This window comes from Bos indicus, chromosome 21 (genome assembly GCF_029378745.1).
Source record: "Bos indicus isolate NIAB-ARS_2022 breed Sahiwal x Tharparkar chromosome 21, NIAB-ARS_B.indTharparkar_mat_pri_1.0, whole genome shotgun sequence".
In the NCBI taxonomy this organism is placed as follows: domain Eukaryota; kingdom Metazoa; phylum Chordata; class Mammalia; order Artiodactyla; family Bovidae; genus Bos; species Bos indicus.
Window position 1 is genome coordinate 45,629,752 of NC_091780.1, and position 20,319 is coordinate 45,650,070.

At 36.0% G+C, this 20,319-nt stretch overlaps 1 protein-coding gene and 1 non-coding gene across 4 annotated transcripts in view; one reads left to right on the forward strand and one right to left on the reverse strand.

The window, feature by feature from the left end:
- The window catches only part of PRORP (protein only RNase P catalytic subunit), a 131,914-nt gene that overhangs the window by 60,323 nt on the left and 51,272 nt on the right, over positions 1 to 20,319 (forward strand). Inside the window, exon 6 of one of the 3 annotated variants that reach the window (XM_070775453.1) lies at positions 19,117 to 19,170. The exons of the other annotated variants lie outside the window; for them this stretch is intronic. Within the exon in view, the coding sequence (XP_070631554.1) occupies positions 19,117 to 19,170 (54 nt within the window). The remainder of the gene's footprint in view (positions 1 to 19,116; positions 19,171 to 20,319) is intronic. 3 annotated transcript variants of the gene reach the window in all.
- Positions 20,044 to 20,150, reverse strand: LOC139178527 (U6 spliceosomal RNA). The gene has a single exon (XR_011562910.1). It is a non-coding gene; the product is annotated as a U6 spliceosomal RNA (small nuclear RNA).

The window sequence follows — 20,319 nt, forward strand, 5'->3', positions numbered from 1 at the left end:
AGTCGGACACGACTGAAGCAACTTAGCAGCAGCAGCAGCAGGGCATGTTAGATTGTTTCTCATTTTTCACTATGGTAAATAATGCTTGGAAGAAGATCTCAGGATGTTTCAGATGATTTTTTGAGAATAGATTCCCAGAAATAGGACTCTTGAGTCAATGGGTATGGATAATTTTAAAGGTCTCACTGCTGCTCACTCATTGGGGAGTCCACCAGGCTCCCCCGTCCCTGGGATTCTCCAGGCAAGAACACTGGAGCGGGTTGCCATTTCCTTCTCCAGTGCATGTAAATGAAAAGAGAAAGTGAAATCGCTCAGTCCCGACCCTCAGCGACCCCATAGACTGCAGCCTACCAGGCTCCTCTGCCCATGGGATTTTCCAGGCAAGAGTACCGGAGTGGGGTGCCATTGCCTTCTCCGAAAGGTCTCACTATATATTACTAAATTGCTTTCCAAAATGATTGAAGCAATTTATATTCCCACCAACAGTTATAAAAGTGCCCAAATAAAATACATTTATTCAAAGTTGCTCATTACATGATTGCTTCAACTACTTAGTTGCATTTGTGCTATGAATCTGCTAAGTGAATAGAGCTGGACAGTTTTTAACCCAGATTCCTTAGCTGAAACATTTTTAAAATTTGTAAACAAAGTTTAATAAAATAGCCGGGAAAGGAAATATTCTTGACCATTTTATTTGTCCTTTCTGTCTCTTAATATGGTTGCCTTTAAGTGTGCACAAAGGAAAGGATTAGGAGTCCTAATTCTTGATTTTTTCATCTTTGTGTGCAGAATCTTCCAGCCTTTTTCTGTGGAATAATGGATTCTTCATATAAGTGATATCCTATGATATTTGTCTCTGTTTGACTTAATGTGAGAATCACTAGATCCATCCCTGTTGCTCCAAATGGCATTATTTCATTGTTTTTGTGGCTGAGTAGTATTCCGTTGTATATGTACATCACATCTTCTTTATCTGTTCATCTGTCATTGGACACTTAGGCTGCTTCCATGTCTTGGCTATTGTAAATAGTGCTGCTGTATCCAAAAGTCTACAAGCAATAAGTGCTGGAGAGGGTGTGGAGAAAAGGGAACCCTCTTACACTGTTGGTGGGAATGCAAACTAGTACAGCCACTATGGAGAACAGTGTGGAGATTCCTTAAAAAACTGGAAATAGGACTGCCTTATGATCCAGCAATCCCACTGCTGGGCATACACACTGAGGAAACCAGAATTGAAAGAGACACATGTACCCCAATGTTCATAGCAGCACTGTTTATAATAGCCAGGACATGGAAGCAACCTAGATGTCCATCAACAGATGAATGGATAAGAAAGCTGTGGTACATATACACAATGGAATATTACTAAGCCATTAAAAAGAATGCATTTGAATCAGTTCTAATGAGGTGGATGAAACTGGAGCCTATTATACAGAGTGAAGTAAGTCAGAAAGAAAAACACCAATACAGTATACTAACGCATATTTATGGAATTTAGAAAGATGGTAACAATAACCCTGTATACGAGACAGCAAAAGAGACACTGATGTATAGAACAGTCTTTTAGACTCTGTGGGAGAGGGAGAGGGTGGGATGATTCAGGAGAATGACATTGAAACATGTATAATATCATATATGAAACGAGTCGCCAGTCCAGGTTCGATGCACAATACTGGATGCTTGGGGCTGGTGCACTGGGACGACCCAGAGGGATGGTATGGGGAGGGAGGAGGGAGGAGGGTTCAGGATGGGGAACACGTGTATACCTGTGGTGGATTCATGTTGATATGTAGCAAAACCAATACAATATTGTAAAGTTAAAAAATAAAATAAATTATATAAAAAAAATAGTGCTGCTGTGAACATTGGGGTGCACTTATCTTTTCAAATTAGAGTTTTCTTCAGATATCTTCCCAGGAGTGGAATTGCTGGATAATATAGTAACTTTGTTTTCAGTTTTTTAAGGAACCTCCATACTGTTTTCCATAGTGACTATACCAATTTATATTCCCACCAACAGTGTAGGAGGGTTCTCTTTTAGGGAAACAATATTAAATAGATGATAAACCAACATAATTTAGTGTACAGTGAGATTTAGACGGGACTAGCCTTAACCCTTTCTAATTCGTTTCTCTCTTTAGTTGCTAACTTGTGTCTGACTCTTGCGACCCAATGGACTGTAGCTTGCCAGGCTCCAGAGCTCTGTCCATGGAATTCTCCAGGCAGGAATACTGGAATGGGTTGCCATTTCCTTCTCCAGGGGATCTTCCTGACCCAAGAATCGAACTGAGGTCTCCTGCATTGCATGCAGATTCTTTACCAACTGAAATATGAGGGAAGCCCAATTCATTTGTTTAATAAAACTTGCTACTCACCTTTTAGATGTTTTTCAAGGGTTAAGTGTATTCTACTTTTAAACAGTACTTTTTTTGTTGCACGTTTTCAGAAGAAAGGTTTTGGTTTGCATTTTTACTTTTAGGAAGAAGGAAGGGTTCTGAGTAACTGGTAGATTAATTATATAGCTTTCATTTTAAGAACAGAGCATCTTAGCAGGGAATGCCAGTGTAGAATCAGTTACTGTTTACTGAGCACTGTTCAGTGCCAGGTAAAAGGTTTTGAAGTGTGAAGATGTGTCTGCAGGCTGATAAATGCTATGAATGCTGGAACATGACTAGGCTAACGCTTATGTTATGTAAACAAGAAAGTCATAGTATACTTTGAATCCTTTTGTCCATGACCGTGATTCTTGTGTTTATATATAACTCTTTTCTTAAAAATTTACTTGGAATGTCAGAATGGAGAATAATGTTTACCCAAAATACATGGGGTAAGATTTTTTTTAAAAAATTCCAAGTATTACAAAACGGTTTTGTAACATTTTCTCCAGAACATGTTGTAATTTTGGAGAAAGAATGACTAGATTAGAAAGTGTTAGGTATGAACCCTTGTGTAGCACTTGAGCCAGCCTTTATGTAGCACTTAGACTAACGTCTCTTTTTTTGTTATCTGCTGCAAGATGTAGTGTTTTGGATTTTCTTGAATTCAATTTCTTTTAATAAACTACGTTTATGGAGCAGCATGGATTATTTTATAAACAGTCATCTCCCAACAACATGTTATTTTGGCTCTTACAGATACTTTTGAGGAAAAACACTGCAAAAATGATGCTTAGAGATTAAGTTTAATTAGCTAAACTTAAGTAATTAAATTTAATTAAGTTAGAAATTATGTAGAAATTAAGTTGTAGCCATTTTTTTAAAACTTCAGTGAGTGAGTGATTTGCACCACTATCCTCCAAGGATTGTAACCTCAGCTACTTTTTTCAGTAACCCAACATCCAGTTGACTGACAAATTTTAATGATCATACTTGCCAAGTATATCCTATAATCTTATCTCCATTAACATCATCTCTCACCTAAACCCCCAAGTGTCCTCCTTGCTTCTTCATCCTTGCCTCACTGATTTTGCAGGATACTTAGAATAAAAGCCATGTTCCTTTTCATGGATTGTAGTATTTTTCATCATCTTATTTTTACCTCTGTTTTTAACCTCATTTCTTGTGTTTTTTCTTTGCCTTTCACTGAATTAAAGATACAGTATAACTTTTCCTATTTCTCAAACATACCAGAGGTCTTCCCTGATTCTTCTGAAGTAACATTACGCTACTCACCCGACCTCTCCCTGTATTTTCAGTTATACAGACTTATTTGTTTCTGTGGTGGATGATATGAGTAAAATCATCTAGGACCAGACAACGTCCAGGCAGCCTGCCAGCTGATTGTGAGCACATGAATTAGCCTAGCCTATAATATGTGGAACAGAATAATATCCAGCTGAGCCAACCCATAGTGTTGTGAGAAAGGTAGTGATTATTTTAACCCAAGTTTTTGAGTGGTTTATCACACAGCAGTAGATAATTGATTTAATTCCTTCATAGCACTTAGTATATCTATAGTTATCTATACATTTCTCTATTTACTTTATTAGTGTCCTCCATTACAATGCAAATACCCTGAGATTCAATGTCTTGTGTACTTTGCTTGCTGTCGTATCCTCAGCACTGAGAAAGGGGCCTTAAACATAATACGTACTCAGTAGGTGCTTAGTGAATGAATGAAAGAATGAACAAATGAATGTAAAGGAATTCATATAACCTGTTAGAAATTACTTACCTGCTTTTCAGGATTAACTGAAAGACTTCTTGAGTTTTACTTTTGGCTGCTTACTTCACGCAGTAGCTATAGAACCTAGGCTAAGTTACATAACCTCCTGGTTCCTTTGTAATGATTAAATGAGCTAATTCTTGAAAAGCACTATTGCAGCGCCTGGCATTTACTCCAATAAATGAAAAAGGGAAAAAGCCATAACAACCCTGTGAGTGTATTTAGTTCTTTCATGGTCTTAACTTTATAAAAATAAAAGCATAGTTTTCTTCTATAATGTGTTTAGTCTCCTAATTTAAATAACTGACTATCTAGTAGTTTTTTCAGTTTGAGATCTTCATTCTTTTTGAACTGATGCTTAGAACCTAAACTTAGTCTGTAAATAAATGGCTAACTTCTCTGTATAGTAGTAAATAAGAAATATACCAACAGTATAGAGAAAATAAAAGACTGACTATATTAGTCAGGATGGGCTAGGTAATGCTGCAGTAATAAACTCAAATTTTCAGTGGCTTAAAATGAACCACTTTTTGTTCATGCTGTATGTCCATTTTAGGTCATCTTTGTCATCACCATTCTGAATATCATTCACTAAGTACCTACTGGAATATCGCCAGTCACTGTGGCAGAGGGAAAAGGGAAAGTCGTGAAGTACACACTGACTCAGAGCTTCTGCTTAGTTGTGATTCCAGCAAACACAGCTACATAGCTGACCTGAGTTCAGCATGATAGGAAAGACAGTCCTACCATGCATGTAGAAGGAGAAAGAGGATTAGTATTTTTTCACAGCTCTGATGACTACCACACTGAAGTTAGTGATGTCTTGCCTGTTACAATGGTCAAGTCCAGGAACCAGAAATGAGGTTTATCTTATCCACGCAACCTGTCTGTGCCTAGTTTTTTTTTTTTTCAGTATCAGATTCCTTTACTGTGGTTTTATGTGAGAAGAACTGATGCTTTTATTGATCCTTTTCCCTAGAATGATCAAGTAGGAATTCTAAAGTCTGTGTAACTCATACTTTACACATACTTTCGTAACTTTTGAGCCATCAAGTCATTGTTCATAATTGGTGACGTAAGTTTGCCTGCAGGGACAGGGAAATACTGAGCTTTCACCCAGAAAACAAAAGGATATAAAGTAGAAAACTTCCTCTTTTTTCCCCCTACATTTTCCCCTCTTGTTAACCACTTCCCCCGTCACCATCATAAACGTACCTACCCAGGATTTAGTTCTAATGTTTTTGTTTCTTGCTCCTTTTGCAGGTTGCATTTAGGGTTTTCAGTTGTTCATAAGCTCCTCTAGTGGAGGGTGTATAGGGGAAAAAGTACATCATTTTAGTTAATCTTGCTAGCTGTTCCAAACTCTGTTCCCTGTTTTTGTAGATAACAGAGAATTGGTTTAAAATAGCTTCCACAGAAAGAAAATTTATAATGTAATTTAAAAGAATTATGTTCAGGCATCAGCACCAAATGCGTTCATTTTTCAGCATGCTTAGGGCATTGAATAGAAAGTAGTTTGATAGAAGCACTGCAAAATTTGTTTTGATTGCCATGTCTTTTGGTTTTACTACAGTGAGAGAAAAATGGAAGAAAGGGTATTAGCCATTAAAAGTCATTCGGCAGTAGCATTTACTTGGCAGTGAGTTCTCATTTTTTTCCTGCCACCCAAGTTATTTTATTTCTTTCTATTGATTTACATAACCCCTTGTAAATGTTTCAATACCATAAAGAACCTAAGATAAAATAAACTATGCTCAGTGCTTTTTGGTATGCGTTTATAAAACCTGTGCTTTTTTTTTTTTTTTTTAACCAAATTATAGAAATGTTTGGAGTTTGACACCAGCTGTGCTTGAAATTATGTTTCAATAATGTTATAGTGACAAGGAAACTCCTTATTATGTTTGTAAGTGCAAATGTTAGATTAAGTATTGAAGTAAAATTTTTATTACACCTCCTCAACTTTTAATATTCTTCTCTATGTAATTGTTTCTCCTGCTTAAAGGCTAGCTCTTAAGGACTGCCTTTAGAGGTAGAAGGTGTTTTTCCTGGGGTTTCAGAACTTGGGGGTCGTGCTGCTTTTATTGCCTTCAAAGAAGGCTGACCCATGTCTGCTCTGAGGTGTTTGAGTGATTTTTTTCCTGTATTGAAATCTGGAATCAAGAACGTGTCATTTTTCCCAGTTTACTTTCATACATTTTGCTCATTGCTAATGATTGGAAATAAGTGATTGGAGGTTACATCTAAACATTTTAATCGTAGTTAACTACCTAACCATAGTTTCTTTCCAGTGAATTTTAAAAAGTGATTCATTCAGTGTTTTTAAGGTGAAGGATTACAGGAACAATTATTAATCCAGTTATTTCTAATCCAGGAAGGGACTTCACTTTTTACTTTATAGAATTATATATATTTATGAGTACTCATTAGATTTCTTTTTTAAATTCATATATTTTTAAAGAAAAGAAAATTTAAAATCTTTAAACTTAACTACTAATGTTTCTGCTATATTTTAGAATATTGATTCTCAAACTTTAATGTGCATCAGTCTCACCTAGAGGATTTCTGACCCTGCACCCAGAGTTCCTGATTAAGAAGTTCTAGGTTAGGGTTGAGAATTCATATTTCTTAAAAGTTCCTAGGTAATGCTAATGCTGCTGGTTTGGGGACCACATTTTGAGATCCACTGTTATAGAAAGACATTTCTTCTGAAATGCACTCATACTGCTTTACAAAAACAAGCAATTATAGAAGTCACATACTCAAAATTATTAGATGTCTAAATGATTCTTCGAGTAGGAATCTATTTTTTAAACTAGATATATGAAACTTATTTTACAGTACTGAAACCTGTCCTAAGAATAATATACTTCTTCCACTTTCAAAATAGAAGTTTGTCAAGTTTCCATAACCAACAGCTATGTTATCAAGTAGTTATATTAGCATTATAATGATTAAAGTCATTTTGTGCCTAGAGAATAACTTCAAAGAAAACTCTGTTAAATGATCCAAAGAGAATATGTTAATTGGGGAAAACCTGAGATTGAAAGTAATTATGTGGAATATCAAAGCACTGGAATTGCATGTTTCTTTATAAGGCATCTGAAATAATCACCCAAATAAGTCACTGTTAGTATGTATTTATAAGCCTGAAGATTTTTTGTTAATCAGTGGAAACCATAAACTTGGACTGAAACTCAAGGCAACTCATCTGGTGGCGTTTAAATCCTATTTCATTGGGATTTAAGTGGCATTTAAGTGCTATTTCTTTGGATTTTAAGAAGTCCTATTTCTTTGCCCAAATTTATTACTTGGGCATGGGTGATAGACCTAATCTGGACTCCTCATTTTTAAGTTACTTTTAGCTAGTCAGGAGTGACTCCCCCAAGTGACTTGGGGAAATAAATAGGCATTACTGGATGATGCCAATCCAGAATTCACTGAACACAAAAAATGGTTCTTGGGTTTTTTTCTTACTATCTATCTTTCATGACTTGATAAGTCAGAGAAGTCACGTTGCCCTAGGTCAAATAGTACCAAACTGAGGAGGTGCTTCCTTTCATCCACGTGCCATTCCGCCCAGTTCACCTGCTTGATAGGTATAAGAGTTCTGTCTTGTCATGTGACCGCTAGAATGGTATGCACCACTCAGAATTATTCTTACATGTACCAATTGCTAATGAAGCGAATGATCAATTGTCAGAAAAGTGGGTAATATTATTAGTGAAGTGATCAAGGAAGCAAGTAGAAAGATGAGGAAATCAGGCAAAATTTCGGTAATGAATTGGCCTCATGTCATTTTCTTTCCAAATATCCCTAAAAGATATACTCTGCATAGTGTTTGAAACAGAAATTTCCCCAATTGCATTAGTCAAGTGATCACATATCTGAAAACGTCATTGTTAGGAAAACAGTGTTGCCACGTTCCTGTATCTGTTTTCTCTCTGGCAAAATCTTAATGGCGAGTTGACTCTCCTCTTGTGTCACTGATAATTTTTGTGTGATAACTATTTAGGATGTGGTGAGATTGTCTTTGTGAATCATTATTGTGTGTACTTTACTTCTATGACAGTATTTTAAAACATGCATCTCAGGAATGTGGTAGGTAGAGTACTCACTTTAACCAAGAAAATTTTTAAATATTTGTTAAGTCTGGTGAGCAGCAATTCCAGAGTGAGTAGTAAATTTACTTAAATATGTTTTTGAAGCTATATAAATTATTCTTACTTAATTATTGTTACAGTGATACCACTTTATTCATTATTAATTTTGTATTAAGATACTTATTTTAAGATAAAAATGGTTTTCTTTTTAAAATAGTTTCTATTTCAGACCTTTCATCATTGTAAAGGCTGATTTTTCTCCCAGTCAGATACAATTAAGATCAGTCGATTCAGATCTTAGGTTTTATTGCATTGTTTCATTTAGATGTGGCTTTTTTCCCTGGGTATTTTTATGAAGTATTCACTGCCCTCTGAAGTGGAGATTATTTATTTATAGATTATTTTCTGCTCAACTATGTTCTATAAGAGATATAAAATGCTTATAATAACATACAGAAAATAAAATAAACTTAAGAGCGCAAAAGGAAAATAAGCTTAGGAAAAATAAGAGGTTTGAAGTTGGTGCACGAAATTCGTACCATGAAGTAAGTGCTCTATTAATTTGACTGTAAATTCGGTTGACAAACTTGAAGATGAAAACACAATCCTTGATGAGCAGGGATCCAAACTTTTATCTGCCTGCACATCATTCATAAGCACCCCATAACCCCATTATAACATTTCTTTTTTCCTAAAGAGACACTCAAGGGAGCTAGGCTAGGGACGAGGAGGGAGAGAGAGAGCAGAAAGTGGAGAAGTTTGAAGACATCCAGTTCCAAGATTTCTTCCAAGGAAGTTACTTCCACTATAGGATTCATTGATTTGTAGGATTCACATAATTCATAAATTCAAATAGAAACAAATTGTTTAGGACAGGTACTGTTAATGTATTAACATAAGCCAAACAGATTACTCCTGTGGGCCCTAATGGTTCAGTGCATGCCCTTCACAGCATCCTTGTGAATGAATTGTATAAACATCAGCAGTAAAGCAATCAGACATGTATGACCTTAAGAGAGGCCTCTGATTCAGTAATTCAGTATCACTGATGCTCTCTCCAGTTGGTCAGAAGGCCTGGTGACAGGACTCATGCTTCTTGATCTCTTTGGGAAATGGGTAAGCTGATTTTTCACTTCTGGTCCACAGTAATTCATAGCAGTAATAAATCTTGTTTTAAATTTTTATAGTTATAATTTCATTGCAGTTAAAAAAATCTGGTCGGAAAGCAGATATCCTTAATATATCTCATTTGTAGTAAATAAGATTTGAAGACATAGGTGAGTTTGAGTATCAGAATTGCCTTTGGATTTTGTTAAGTGATTAAAGCAAGTACCATTTCTTTAATGTGAAAAAAGAAACTTACAAACTCAACATGACATCATTCAATCAGTAGAGCATTTTTCTCAGTCTTGTCTGAACTATAAATACCAAGAACTTTCTTGTGTGTATAAAGTTATAGAATTAGTCTTAATTGAAGCTTTGCTGCTGCTGCTGCTAGGTCGCTGCAGTCATGTCCGACTCTTTTCGACCCCATAGATGGCAGCCCACCAGGCTCCCCCATCCCTGGGATTCTTCAGGCAAGAACACTGGAGTGGGTTGCCATTGCCTTCTCCAACGCGTGAAAGTGAAGTCGCTCAGTCATGTCTGACTCTTAGTGACCCCATGGACTGCAGCCTACCAGGCTCCTCCGTTCATGGGATTTTCCAGGCAAGAGTACTGGAGTGGCGTACCATTGCCTTCTCCAATTGAAGCTTTGCAGTTATATGTAATAGGTCTACAACTCCAGAAAAAGATATATACACATTATGTTATGAATAGCAGGAAAACCTCTTGAAAAATTTCTCATCTGTTTAGGGAAGAGGTAATAGGCAAATCTTACTGGATTTAAGCTTGGAAGAGAAATGGAAACAGTAGTTCCTCTTCAAATGGACCAAAATGACCCCACAAAATATACATAAAATGTTTTATCGATATCAATCTTTTATTAAAATAAGAACTTGAAAGGGAAAATCACAAAGCTGTGTAGTTCTATGGTTGTAAAAACATTTTAAGTATACCAAATTCTTGTTTGCAGTGTTTTATCAGTTACATTTCAGTGTCCATCACCTGGTTGGTTATCACTTTGACTTGTCATCAGAGAGAAAGAATGACATATAGACATTATAATATTTGGTTCCTTACACTTTGATTCTAATTAAGTCCTAGCTTTAGGGAGCCACTTTGTGCTAGGATGTCAGGCTGCAGGCCTTAGCCAGTCCTTGCCCATCCCCACGCACACACCCACACACACAGTCACTCATGCTCACAGGGTAGTGTCTAATTACAGGTTCTGTTCATGATTTTAACCTATTCATTGTAAACATTGACCCTGGAGATGAGAACTACAACAGGTGGAGCTAACATACTTTGATTTCTCTCTGTGTTAAAAATTGAATGCATTATCTCATGTAATCTGTATAATTCCATAAGGCAGATACTATTATTATTTCTGTTTTACAGTGAAGAAACTAAGCAGAAAGATTAAGTTAGCTTGTCACATTGCTAATAACGAGAGGGTCAGTGTTCAAAGTAGTCAGTTGCTTCCACAGTCTGCTCATATCCTGACTCTCCTTTACTGCCGTCATGACTTGACACCCAGCTTGGATCTCAAGCTGCTATATAATTCTTTTAAATATATTTTGAAAATGAAGAAATTGGTTACACAGTCTATGGGAAGCTTAAGCTTATTGGGTAATAAAAAGGAGGATTAAGTTACAGAGATTAAAAAAAGTAAAGATTGGCTGTTTATTGATTCAACTCAGAAGTATAGCATCATCTTATATCTCATGTAAATATTATTTTTATTGGCATTATTTTTATTCAGAAAAAATTGATATGACATTTATTCTCTTCATACAAAAAAAAAGATATTCTTCCCCCCTTTTTTAGATTTTTTAAAGCTTTTTATGAATAAGGTTTTATTTTAGAGTATTTTTAGATTTAGAGAAAAGTTAAAAAGAATATAGGAAATTCCCATATGCCTATATCTAGTTTTCTCCACCATTAACATCCGCTGTTAGTGTGGTACGTTTGTTACAATTAATGAACCAGTGTGGCTACATTTTCTTTACCCAAAGGTCATACTTTGCTCAGATTCCCTTCGTTCTCACTTGCTGTCCTTTTTATGTCGTGAGTCCCTTTTAAGAAACCAAATTAAATTTAATTGTTGTATCTCATTAGACTCTTCTTGGTTGTGACAGTTTCTCAGACTTTACTTGATTTCGATGACCTTGACAGTCTTGAGAAGTACTGGTCAGGTATTATGTAGACTGTCTCTCAGTTGGGATTTATATATTTTTCTCATGATTAGCCTAGGGTATGGGTTTGAGGGAAGAAGGTTGCAGAGATAAAATGCCATTGCCACAGCATTGTAGTGAAAGTAGACACTATCAACATAACTTAACTACTGTTGATGTTAACTTCAATCACCTGGTTGTGCGAGTGTTTGTCAGGTTTCTCCACTGTGAAGTTATTCTTTTTTCCCGCTTTCCATACTGTAATCTTTGGAAAGAAGTCAGTGTGCAGCCCACACTTAAAGAGCGAGCGGTCATACTCCATCTCTTTGGGGGCAAAATATTTACACAAATTGTTTGGAATTCTTCTGATCCAGAAATTTGTCTGTTCTCCCCTACTTACTTATTTCTTTAGTAATTTATTTATAGTATTATGAACTCATGGATATTTATTTTATACTTGGTTTATAATCTAATATTACTTTATTTTGTTGCTCACTTATTTTAGCTTTGGCAACTACAAGCTTTTTGTTTTCTCCCATGTTCCTTTGACAGAACCCCATAATTGTATGTTTTTTCAAGTACTTTCTTTCTTCTGGCAAAATTCGTTGCTGGTACAATGTTATTTTTTAAAAAACTAAAAACTTAGCTAATTAGGTAGGCTGCTTCAATTTTCTTTGAAGGAAAAATGTGCTATCTGCTTTTTTGACTATTGAAGACAATGAAAAGGAAAGGGTAGTATTTTTTGTACTTTTACTTCATTTCTCAAAATCAAGTAATATTTATTTCTGCCACGTAGTATAATGATTTTACCCAGTCACCTTTGATTTTTTTCCCCCACGGGTTAATCTTTGTGGTTTGCCTGTTTTGGAGGATCAGCATGTGTTTTGGATGTTCTTTTTCCTTTTCTTTCTTCTTAGCAGTGGAGTATGAAGGGTCCAAGTCAAAGGAGAAACTGAAGTAATAGTATCCACTTGTTCAGAGTGGCTCTCCTGTTCCTGTGTCTCAAGTGTTTCCACAGGAGCTATTTCCCAACTGATAACACTTGTTACCTCCAAAGGGAATAGTTATATAGAATGTTGGTTTTCATTATGATGCATTTGTGTCGTGTTAGAATTTTTTAAATAATGAGCTTATATTTCTTTTATAATCTGGAAAATAATAGAGGTTTATTTTTAGAGTCAGTGGAAATGCAAAGAAAAGAACTTACCCTTTCTGTGGTTTGAAGAGCTTTAGAACTTAACTTTTTTCCACACTTGATATATTGAACACTTGGTTATTTTGCATGAGTTTTCTTTAGCTCTACCTGTGTTTTTTCACTAGTTTAGCTGTATTAGTGAAACTGGCACATCTGCACAGTTACTTTATGTAACTGCAAGATTATATTTAGATTTAAAGATTACTTGAAATTCTGTGATGATTGTCTCAAGTATGTAAGGCTTCTCTTTAGCAAGGTTATAAATACATTACATGTAGAGACCATTCTTCATGTATTTCTCATAAAAAGACAGTAATCTTGGTGTGTTGCTGTAAAGGAATAGGTAGGAATCTTTCCTACTGGTTCTTTGTTTTGCTGCTTTTCCATGCTGTCCTGAGATTTGTTTTCTTTTTTATTTATAGCCATTGGTTTTTCTGTTCCATACCTGCTGAACCTTAACACCCTGAAATTACTTACATTTTGTGTCCTTTCTCTCTCCTTTAACTCTCCAACATTTACTTGCCAACCCAAGGAAAGCGTTTTCCAGATTTTCATGGGATATGGCTTGGTCTCAAAATGAGAGTGCCCTGTGGCCACTTACCTAAGTGCTTTCAGGCTCCAGAACAAAACAACTCCACTCTCTTTATTTCTCCACCTCGCCCCACTGCCCCCTGCCAAAAAAAAAAATCTAAAAGTTTAGGCTGTTGCTACCCCATTTAGAAACTAAGATATTCCAAGATTTAATAGTAGAAAGAAAAAGTAAAATATTGATAGAGCTTTATTTACGTTTATTTGTGTCACTTTAGAAACCATAAAATATGCCCTTTTGTCCTCTCCATGTGTTCTTATTTTTATGTCAGTACAGCACAGAACAACCAAACATTTATATAACTCAAAACCAAAGAAGTTTGTTTTACTATAACATTTGTTTGATACATTTTAAATATAGCACCCTCCCTGCACCTGGATGTGTTCACCAGCTCAAACATTTTCTTAAACCCCATCCTTTTAGGATTTTTGTGCAGGCTTCATCACACAGGCATGATCCATCATCATAGAATTAATTTCTGGCTCCTCTTGCCCTCCTAAAGGATAGAAGTGGGCTGGGCTGAAAATCTCAAGCTTCTAAACACGGCTTGGTCTTTCTGGTGACCAGCCCCCATCCTGAAGCACTCTAGGAGCCTATCTCATGAGAATAAAAGATGCGTCTAACACCCTGGAAATTCCAAGGGATTTAGAAGCTCTGTTTCAGGAGCTGGGATCAAAGTCCAAGTATTAGAACAAAAGATGACCTTAGTACCTTTATCACTTAGGAAATTATAAGGGTTTTTGGAGCTCTGTGACAGGAACCAAAGGCAGAAAACAATATATAATTTCTTATTTTACAAAGAGTAAAGGAAATTGAGGCAGGACAGTGGGGCAAGGAGTATAGGAATAGGGTGGTATCTGAAGGGGGAATGAGGTGTGTGGTCAGGTAGGAGAGGATCCAGATGAAGGGTTGAAGCTGACTGTGTAAGAGAAAAGGAGTGAATGGGAGTGTAGAGTATCTGAGAGGGTAGAAAGCGATAGGTCCACCTCATAGATGGAGGAATTAGCCAAAACAAGAGGTATGGAGGGAAGGAGAATACAGTGTATGCAGCATATATTTTCCAAAAGAGGATCTATTATTTGACTACGGAACTTTTATTCACAGAGCATTTTGAAGGACATACTAGTCCTTCAGACGGAGAAGGTAATGGCACCCCACTCCAGTACTCTTGCCTGGAAAATCACATGGATGGAGGAACCTGGTAGGCTCCAGTCCATGGGGTCTCGAAGAGTCGGACACGACTGAGCGACTTCACTTTCATGCATTGGAGAAGGAAATGGCAACCCGCTCCAGTGTTCTTGCCTGGAGAATCCCAGGGATGGTGGAGCCTGATGGGCTGCCATCTATGGGGTCGCACAGAGTCGGACACGACTGAAGCGACTTAGCAGCAGCAGTCCTTCAAAATATACTTGGGGAAATACTACCCTAAAACTTAACCATCTTTTGAACTTTCTAAGGCATCAGTTACTGTTCACTTGTTACACAAGAAGCTGTAACAGATACTGAAAATTGTTTCTTTTTTTTCCTTAGTGCATTTTAATCCTGAATTCTTTTTAGAGTAAATTAAGAGTAATTTTAAATAGTGAAATGCTCTTTGTACTTTCTTAAGATTAGTCTACAAGAGCAAAGAAATTATATATTAATGTAGATTTACATTTTATTCACTTTTGCTTGATTCTTAAATAACATAGATTTTAGTGTAAAGATGTTCTTTTGATAGAATTTATTTTATATTGAGGTTAAAAGAAAATTTTACCTTGAAAATAAAGTTAGAACACCTAAAGTTTTTTTTTTAATTGAATTGGTTCATTAAGTTCTGAACCACTAAATCTTGAGCTTTGTAGTTCATAAATAGTATCTGTTATCTCCTTTAATCTGGCAACCACAAAAAACTTCCTGCAGAGAAACAACTTACATTTTAGCATTTTGCTTGCTTACATTTGTGCTTTTTAATTTTTTTTCTTCTACCCTAAACCTTTGTTAAAGGTGATGCTCATGCCACATGATCATGTTACTGGAAAGTAATGTTGGGAGATTTGTGAAAGAAAGGAGAAAAAAAAGTGTTTTCTACTGAAAAAGAAATGGGTCAATAGACCACAAGATGTAATGTTGAATTCTGTGCTCACAGTAAAGGCATATGTTAAGTCTCCTGCCTTCTTAGTCACCAAGTAACTTCTTAAGAATACTGTTCTTTTCTTTAATAAATCACATTCTAATCACTTTATGACTTCAGTATATTTTTTAAAGCATGGAGTAGTGATACCAAACTCAGTTATCATTTAGTCTGTCTCCACTTATTCCAATTATATTAATCAGAATGTTGTAATCATTTTATTCTTCAATTACTCATCAAAGCTTCCTTGTTTTAAGGCCCTGTACAGAGTGTATCCAAAGTACAAAGGTGAAAGAGGCATAGTCTATTTCCTGAAGGATTTTATAGTCTCTTAGGGGAAATAAGAGAAAAAGATAAATGTCTACAGACAGAATACGATCAGCATGTTAATTGTACCAATAACTCTGCACAGAAACTGCAAGTAACATTTCTTAGATTTTCCTAATTGTTCAAACTACTCTTTCTGTCCAGTTACTCAGAAGTAATAAACATTTATGGTGTTTCCAGTTTATTTATAATGTTGTTAATATTGTTTTTCTTAGTTTTAGCTAACACTTATTAAGAATTTCACACATGCCAGGAACTACTCTTGAGTACCGTACATACATTATCTCATTTAATCCTCATAAGAGTCTTATTATTTTCACCTTGCAGATGGAGAAACTGAGGGTTAGAGAATTCAAGAAACTTGCCTGTGATAAATTTACAACCAGTAAATGTCAGATTTGAGCTGCAGACCTAGGTTGTCTAATGCCAGAGGCTTATCTTAAAAGACTCTATTACATTCTCTCTCTATGGACCTTGCCAATACCTCTGCTCTTTTAACAGAGGAAAACAGCTTCAGGATTGAAAGGAAAGCCATCAACAGTGTCTGTTCATTTATTTTAATTAGCTGTTGACGTGATCTTAAAACAGAAAATACTCTGCCAAAGAGTTCACACTTACTATCACCGTGGTTGTGTGTCCTTGTACACACAGCCTCTTTAGTGTGGTTCTTTCTTCTCGCTCTTCATAGCTCAGCTTCGGAACCCTCTCTAGGAAGTTCCCCCATCTCTCTGTCTGCCCCACCGCCCAGGAGGTCCTCTTTCTCCCACTACGTTGTCTTCGTCTGTGTGCTCTCCAAGCAGCCTGCTTTCATCCCTGTCATAGCACCAGTCATGTGATTGAATTGTCTTTAAGTTTTTTAATAGAAGGGACTGTTCTTCATTTTAGCAATCTCAGTGTCCAACACAGTGTCTGGCCTGTGGTGAGTATGCAAAAACTGTTGAATGGATGAATGTTTGACTCAAGTGTTTTGAGGCTTGTGCAAAACACTCTGGAAGCCATCTCACATCACTTTGATAGTGGTGCTTATTGGGGACAATGTACCATTTGATTCTCCAGGGTTTCTGGTGAATAACAAGTGCTTTTCATTTCCCTGAAGCCTTGAGGTCATAGATGGCGGAGGAAGGAGGGAATGCTGCTAGTGAATTCTCTGAGTGGGATGGAGGATACTAGTGTTCTGCTTCCTTCCCTCCCTAGTGAGAACAGGGCCATGCTTTAAAGTTAGGGGTAAGATAGTGTCAACATGTAACGTCAGAGTCTTTCAGTAGCTCACTGTTGACTGATTGGGACCTCTGGCAGGTACTGGCCAGGTCCACAGTGTTCGGGCCCATAGTTTTTTAATGCAACTTTATATCCCCACCAATCAGCATCAAGTTTGAACCTTTGTAGCTCATTGTAAAGATCATTCCTAAGTGTTTACCCCTAACTTGAAATCCCTCTCATCTTTATCATAAGTTTGTAGACTAGCAGCACCATCATCTATCAGATGGCAGGAAAACTGTACCCCTTCCCCCACCATTTATTGACTGGATGACTGTAAGTAAGACAGTGGAGCTTCTTTGGGCCTCAGTCCTCTCCTTTTGAAAGTGAGAGTCCTAAGTTTTTTGTGTTCCTGAGACCATGGAACTAAACTGGATTATTTCTCAAGGTCCATTCCCTATCCATTTTAAGATACATAATTTATATGAATTACTTATCAGTGTGCCATTGTTCACTGAGAGGGTTGATCAAAACATTTTTCCCCTCTAGAGATTATGTATTTGCCATTTGTTTGCCATTTAGCAGTGCTCAAATTCTAACTCATGAATGTATTGCATTTAGTGTGTTATTTTTAACCCCAAAGTTTCCTGGTATTAGGATTATTAATATCACATGGAGGCCTCTTATGGTGATTGTTTTTCTTTAGGGATAAGGGCCTAATATGCTAAGCAAGAATATACTGCCAGACTATTTACCTAAGGACACCTAGCACCTTTGGGGCATGTTACATCAATCAACACATGAGATAAAGGCTGAAATGTTTTTGTCACGGCCCTTCAACTCTCTACTCTTAAAAAAAAAGTTCTTGAGCATTATATAAAAGCCCTTACACTTTACCAAAAGCCTTACTTCCTGAAAACAGAAATCAGATTTTAAGAGTTAAGAACTATAGTCATCAGAAAAAAAGTATCTCCTTCGGTATTACCATAAATACATAAATAGATCTTTGTCCTCCACCAAGGACATCATTGTTCTCCACCAAGAAAGAAATGCAAAGTATACAACATTTTAACAGAGAGAGTATCTGTCAATGGGCTCCTAACCCCCCCAACTCTATCCTTATTCTTCTGTTCCATACAACTGCAACCTTCCTGTTAGTTGGGGTTTTTTTTTAACATTTTATTATGAAAATTTAAAAAATACATCAAAGTTTAAAGAATTTTATAGTGGATATCTACATACTCAGCTCTTTGGTTCTACCATTACCATTTTACTATACTTTCTTCTTTAGGTGTCTGTTTTTCTGTCTTTTGTCCATTTATAAGTTCATGTGGACTTTTTATGCATTTCAAAATAGACTACAGATATCTATATTTATACCTATTCTCTCTTGATCAGTATTTTCATTTCTGCCAAAACTGACTGAACTCTAGTGTGTAGGCATGACCACTTCTGCCTGACTCATTCAAGGCTATTGAATATCACAAGTCTTTTCCTACAGTGCTGTTGGCCTGTATGAAGTGGTTTTCACAGAACAGACCAGTGACATTCTAGAGGGACATTCTAATCAGCACTATCCAATAGAAATATAATGTTATTTAAAATCTTCTAGTAGCCACATTAAAAATGTTAAAAGTAAAAAGTTCACCTGTTAGGTAAAATAACTTTAGCTTTTTTATTAACCCATCGTAATCCAAAATGTCATTTCAACATGTAATAATACTTTAGTAATTACTAATGAAATATTTTATATTCTATTTATATAGTAATTTTCATGGAAATCCAGTACATCTCATTTCTGATTAGTTCTATTTCAAGTGCTCAGTAGTAACTTGTAGCCAATATATTGAACAGTATAGTTCTAGACCTTCAAACTTAATGGCTATATCATTCCTCCTCCTAAATTTCTAGTGTCTGAAAGTGCTGACAGAGCAGTCAAATTTCCTAATGAATGTGAAAGAAGTAGTGATATTCATCACAGCAAACCCTAATTATACCCTTTCACATTGAGGCCATTTTTATTCATTTCCTTGTCAGAAACTTCCCAATTTTTTTCTTTCAATCACTTCTCATCTACACTCAGAGTTAAGTTACATTCCCTATACCAATATCGAGTGTATTTTATTACTTTTCTGCTGCCCTTCTTCTAATTTCAGGGTTTACCAGTTTGTCTTCTCTCATTTTTTGCTAGAACACTCTTTCTAGAACAGGTAAGATCTTTAAATTTCACTTGTAAAAATTAAAACTACATGCTAGTATTAAAATATTAATGAGTCTAGTTATAAAAATTAAAAACTGATCTCTGGTGGAATTTTTCTATATCCTGATTGCAGTATTAATTAAAAGTTGTAAAATTGTGTATGTGCACCTGTATGCATGCATGCACACATACACATGCGCAAATGAAGAAATTGACTAGTTGTTATAAATTGAAGTTTTTACCTTATTGGCTAGAAGAAAGACTTTTGTCTGAGTAACTGGAAAGATGTTCCTATTTATGAAGAGTAAAGGGTCTCTTAATTATTTGTCAGAAGACAGCTGTATGCTTTCTTTCACCATTCACAGAATGTTTTTAATTTTGGATCATGAAGATGCTTCATCTCATTCTCTGATTTCAGTTAGTATATTTTATCCAGAAAGTGGGTGAGGAGAAGCCACACATAGGTCATACAAAATTTATCTGATTTCAGATACATCTGGGTGGTTTTTATTTTTAACTTTTAGCTTCTAGTTATGTGTTGACCAGCACATAGCAAAAACTTAGATTGGGAATTTGGCAGGAGTAGCAAAAATAACTAGTAATTCTGACAGTGACACAGTTTTGGAGGAAGAGGCTCATGTTAATAAGTATTAATTGTCTTGAAAAATATACATGTGTGACTATCTAGAAACACCTTAAATGTTGCCTAATTCAGGTATTGGATAAATAGATTGATTTAAATCCCTGGAAGACTAAGACATGCCTACTGAGTTTCTGATAAGAAGAGCAAAACAGTTCCCCTCCTCCAGTTTTCTTGAGCAGAGCAAGTCACACACTGTAGGCTTCATGACCACATCACATTGCATCTTTTTATTTTTTTGGTAAAAATATGGAACACTTCACGAATGTGTGTGTCATCATTGCACAGGGGCCATGCAAATCTTGTCTGTACCATTTCAATTTTAGTATATGTACTGCCAAAGCGAGCACTCACATTACATCTTAATAGAACTGGCTCAGATGCCACCATGAAACTGATGAGCATTTTTAGTGGGTGTATAACACTGAAAAGATTATTTTTTAATGTTTTTCTTAGATAATCATTTTATTCATGCTTTGCAATCACCTTATTCATTTACTTGTTTTTGTTTCCTAACAG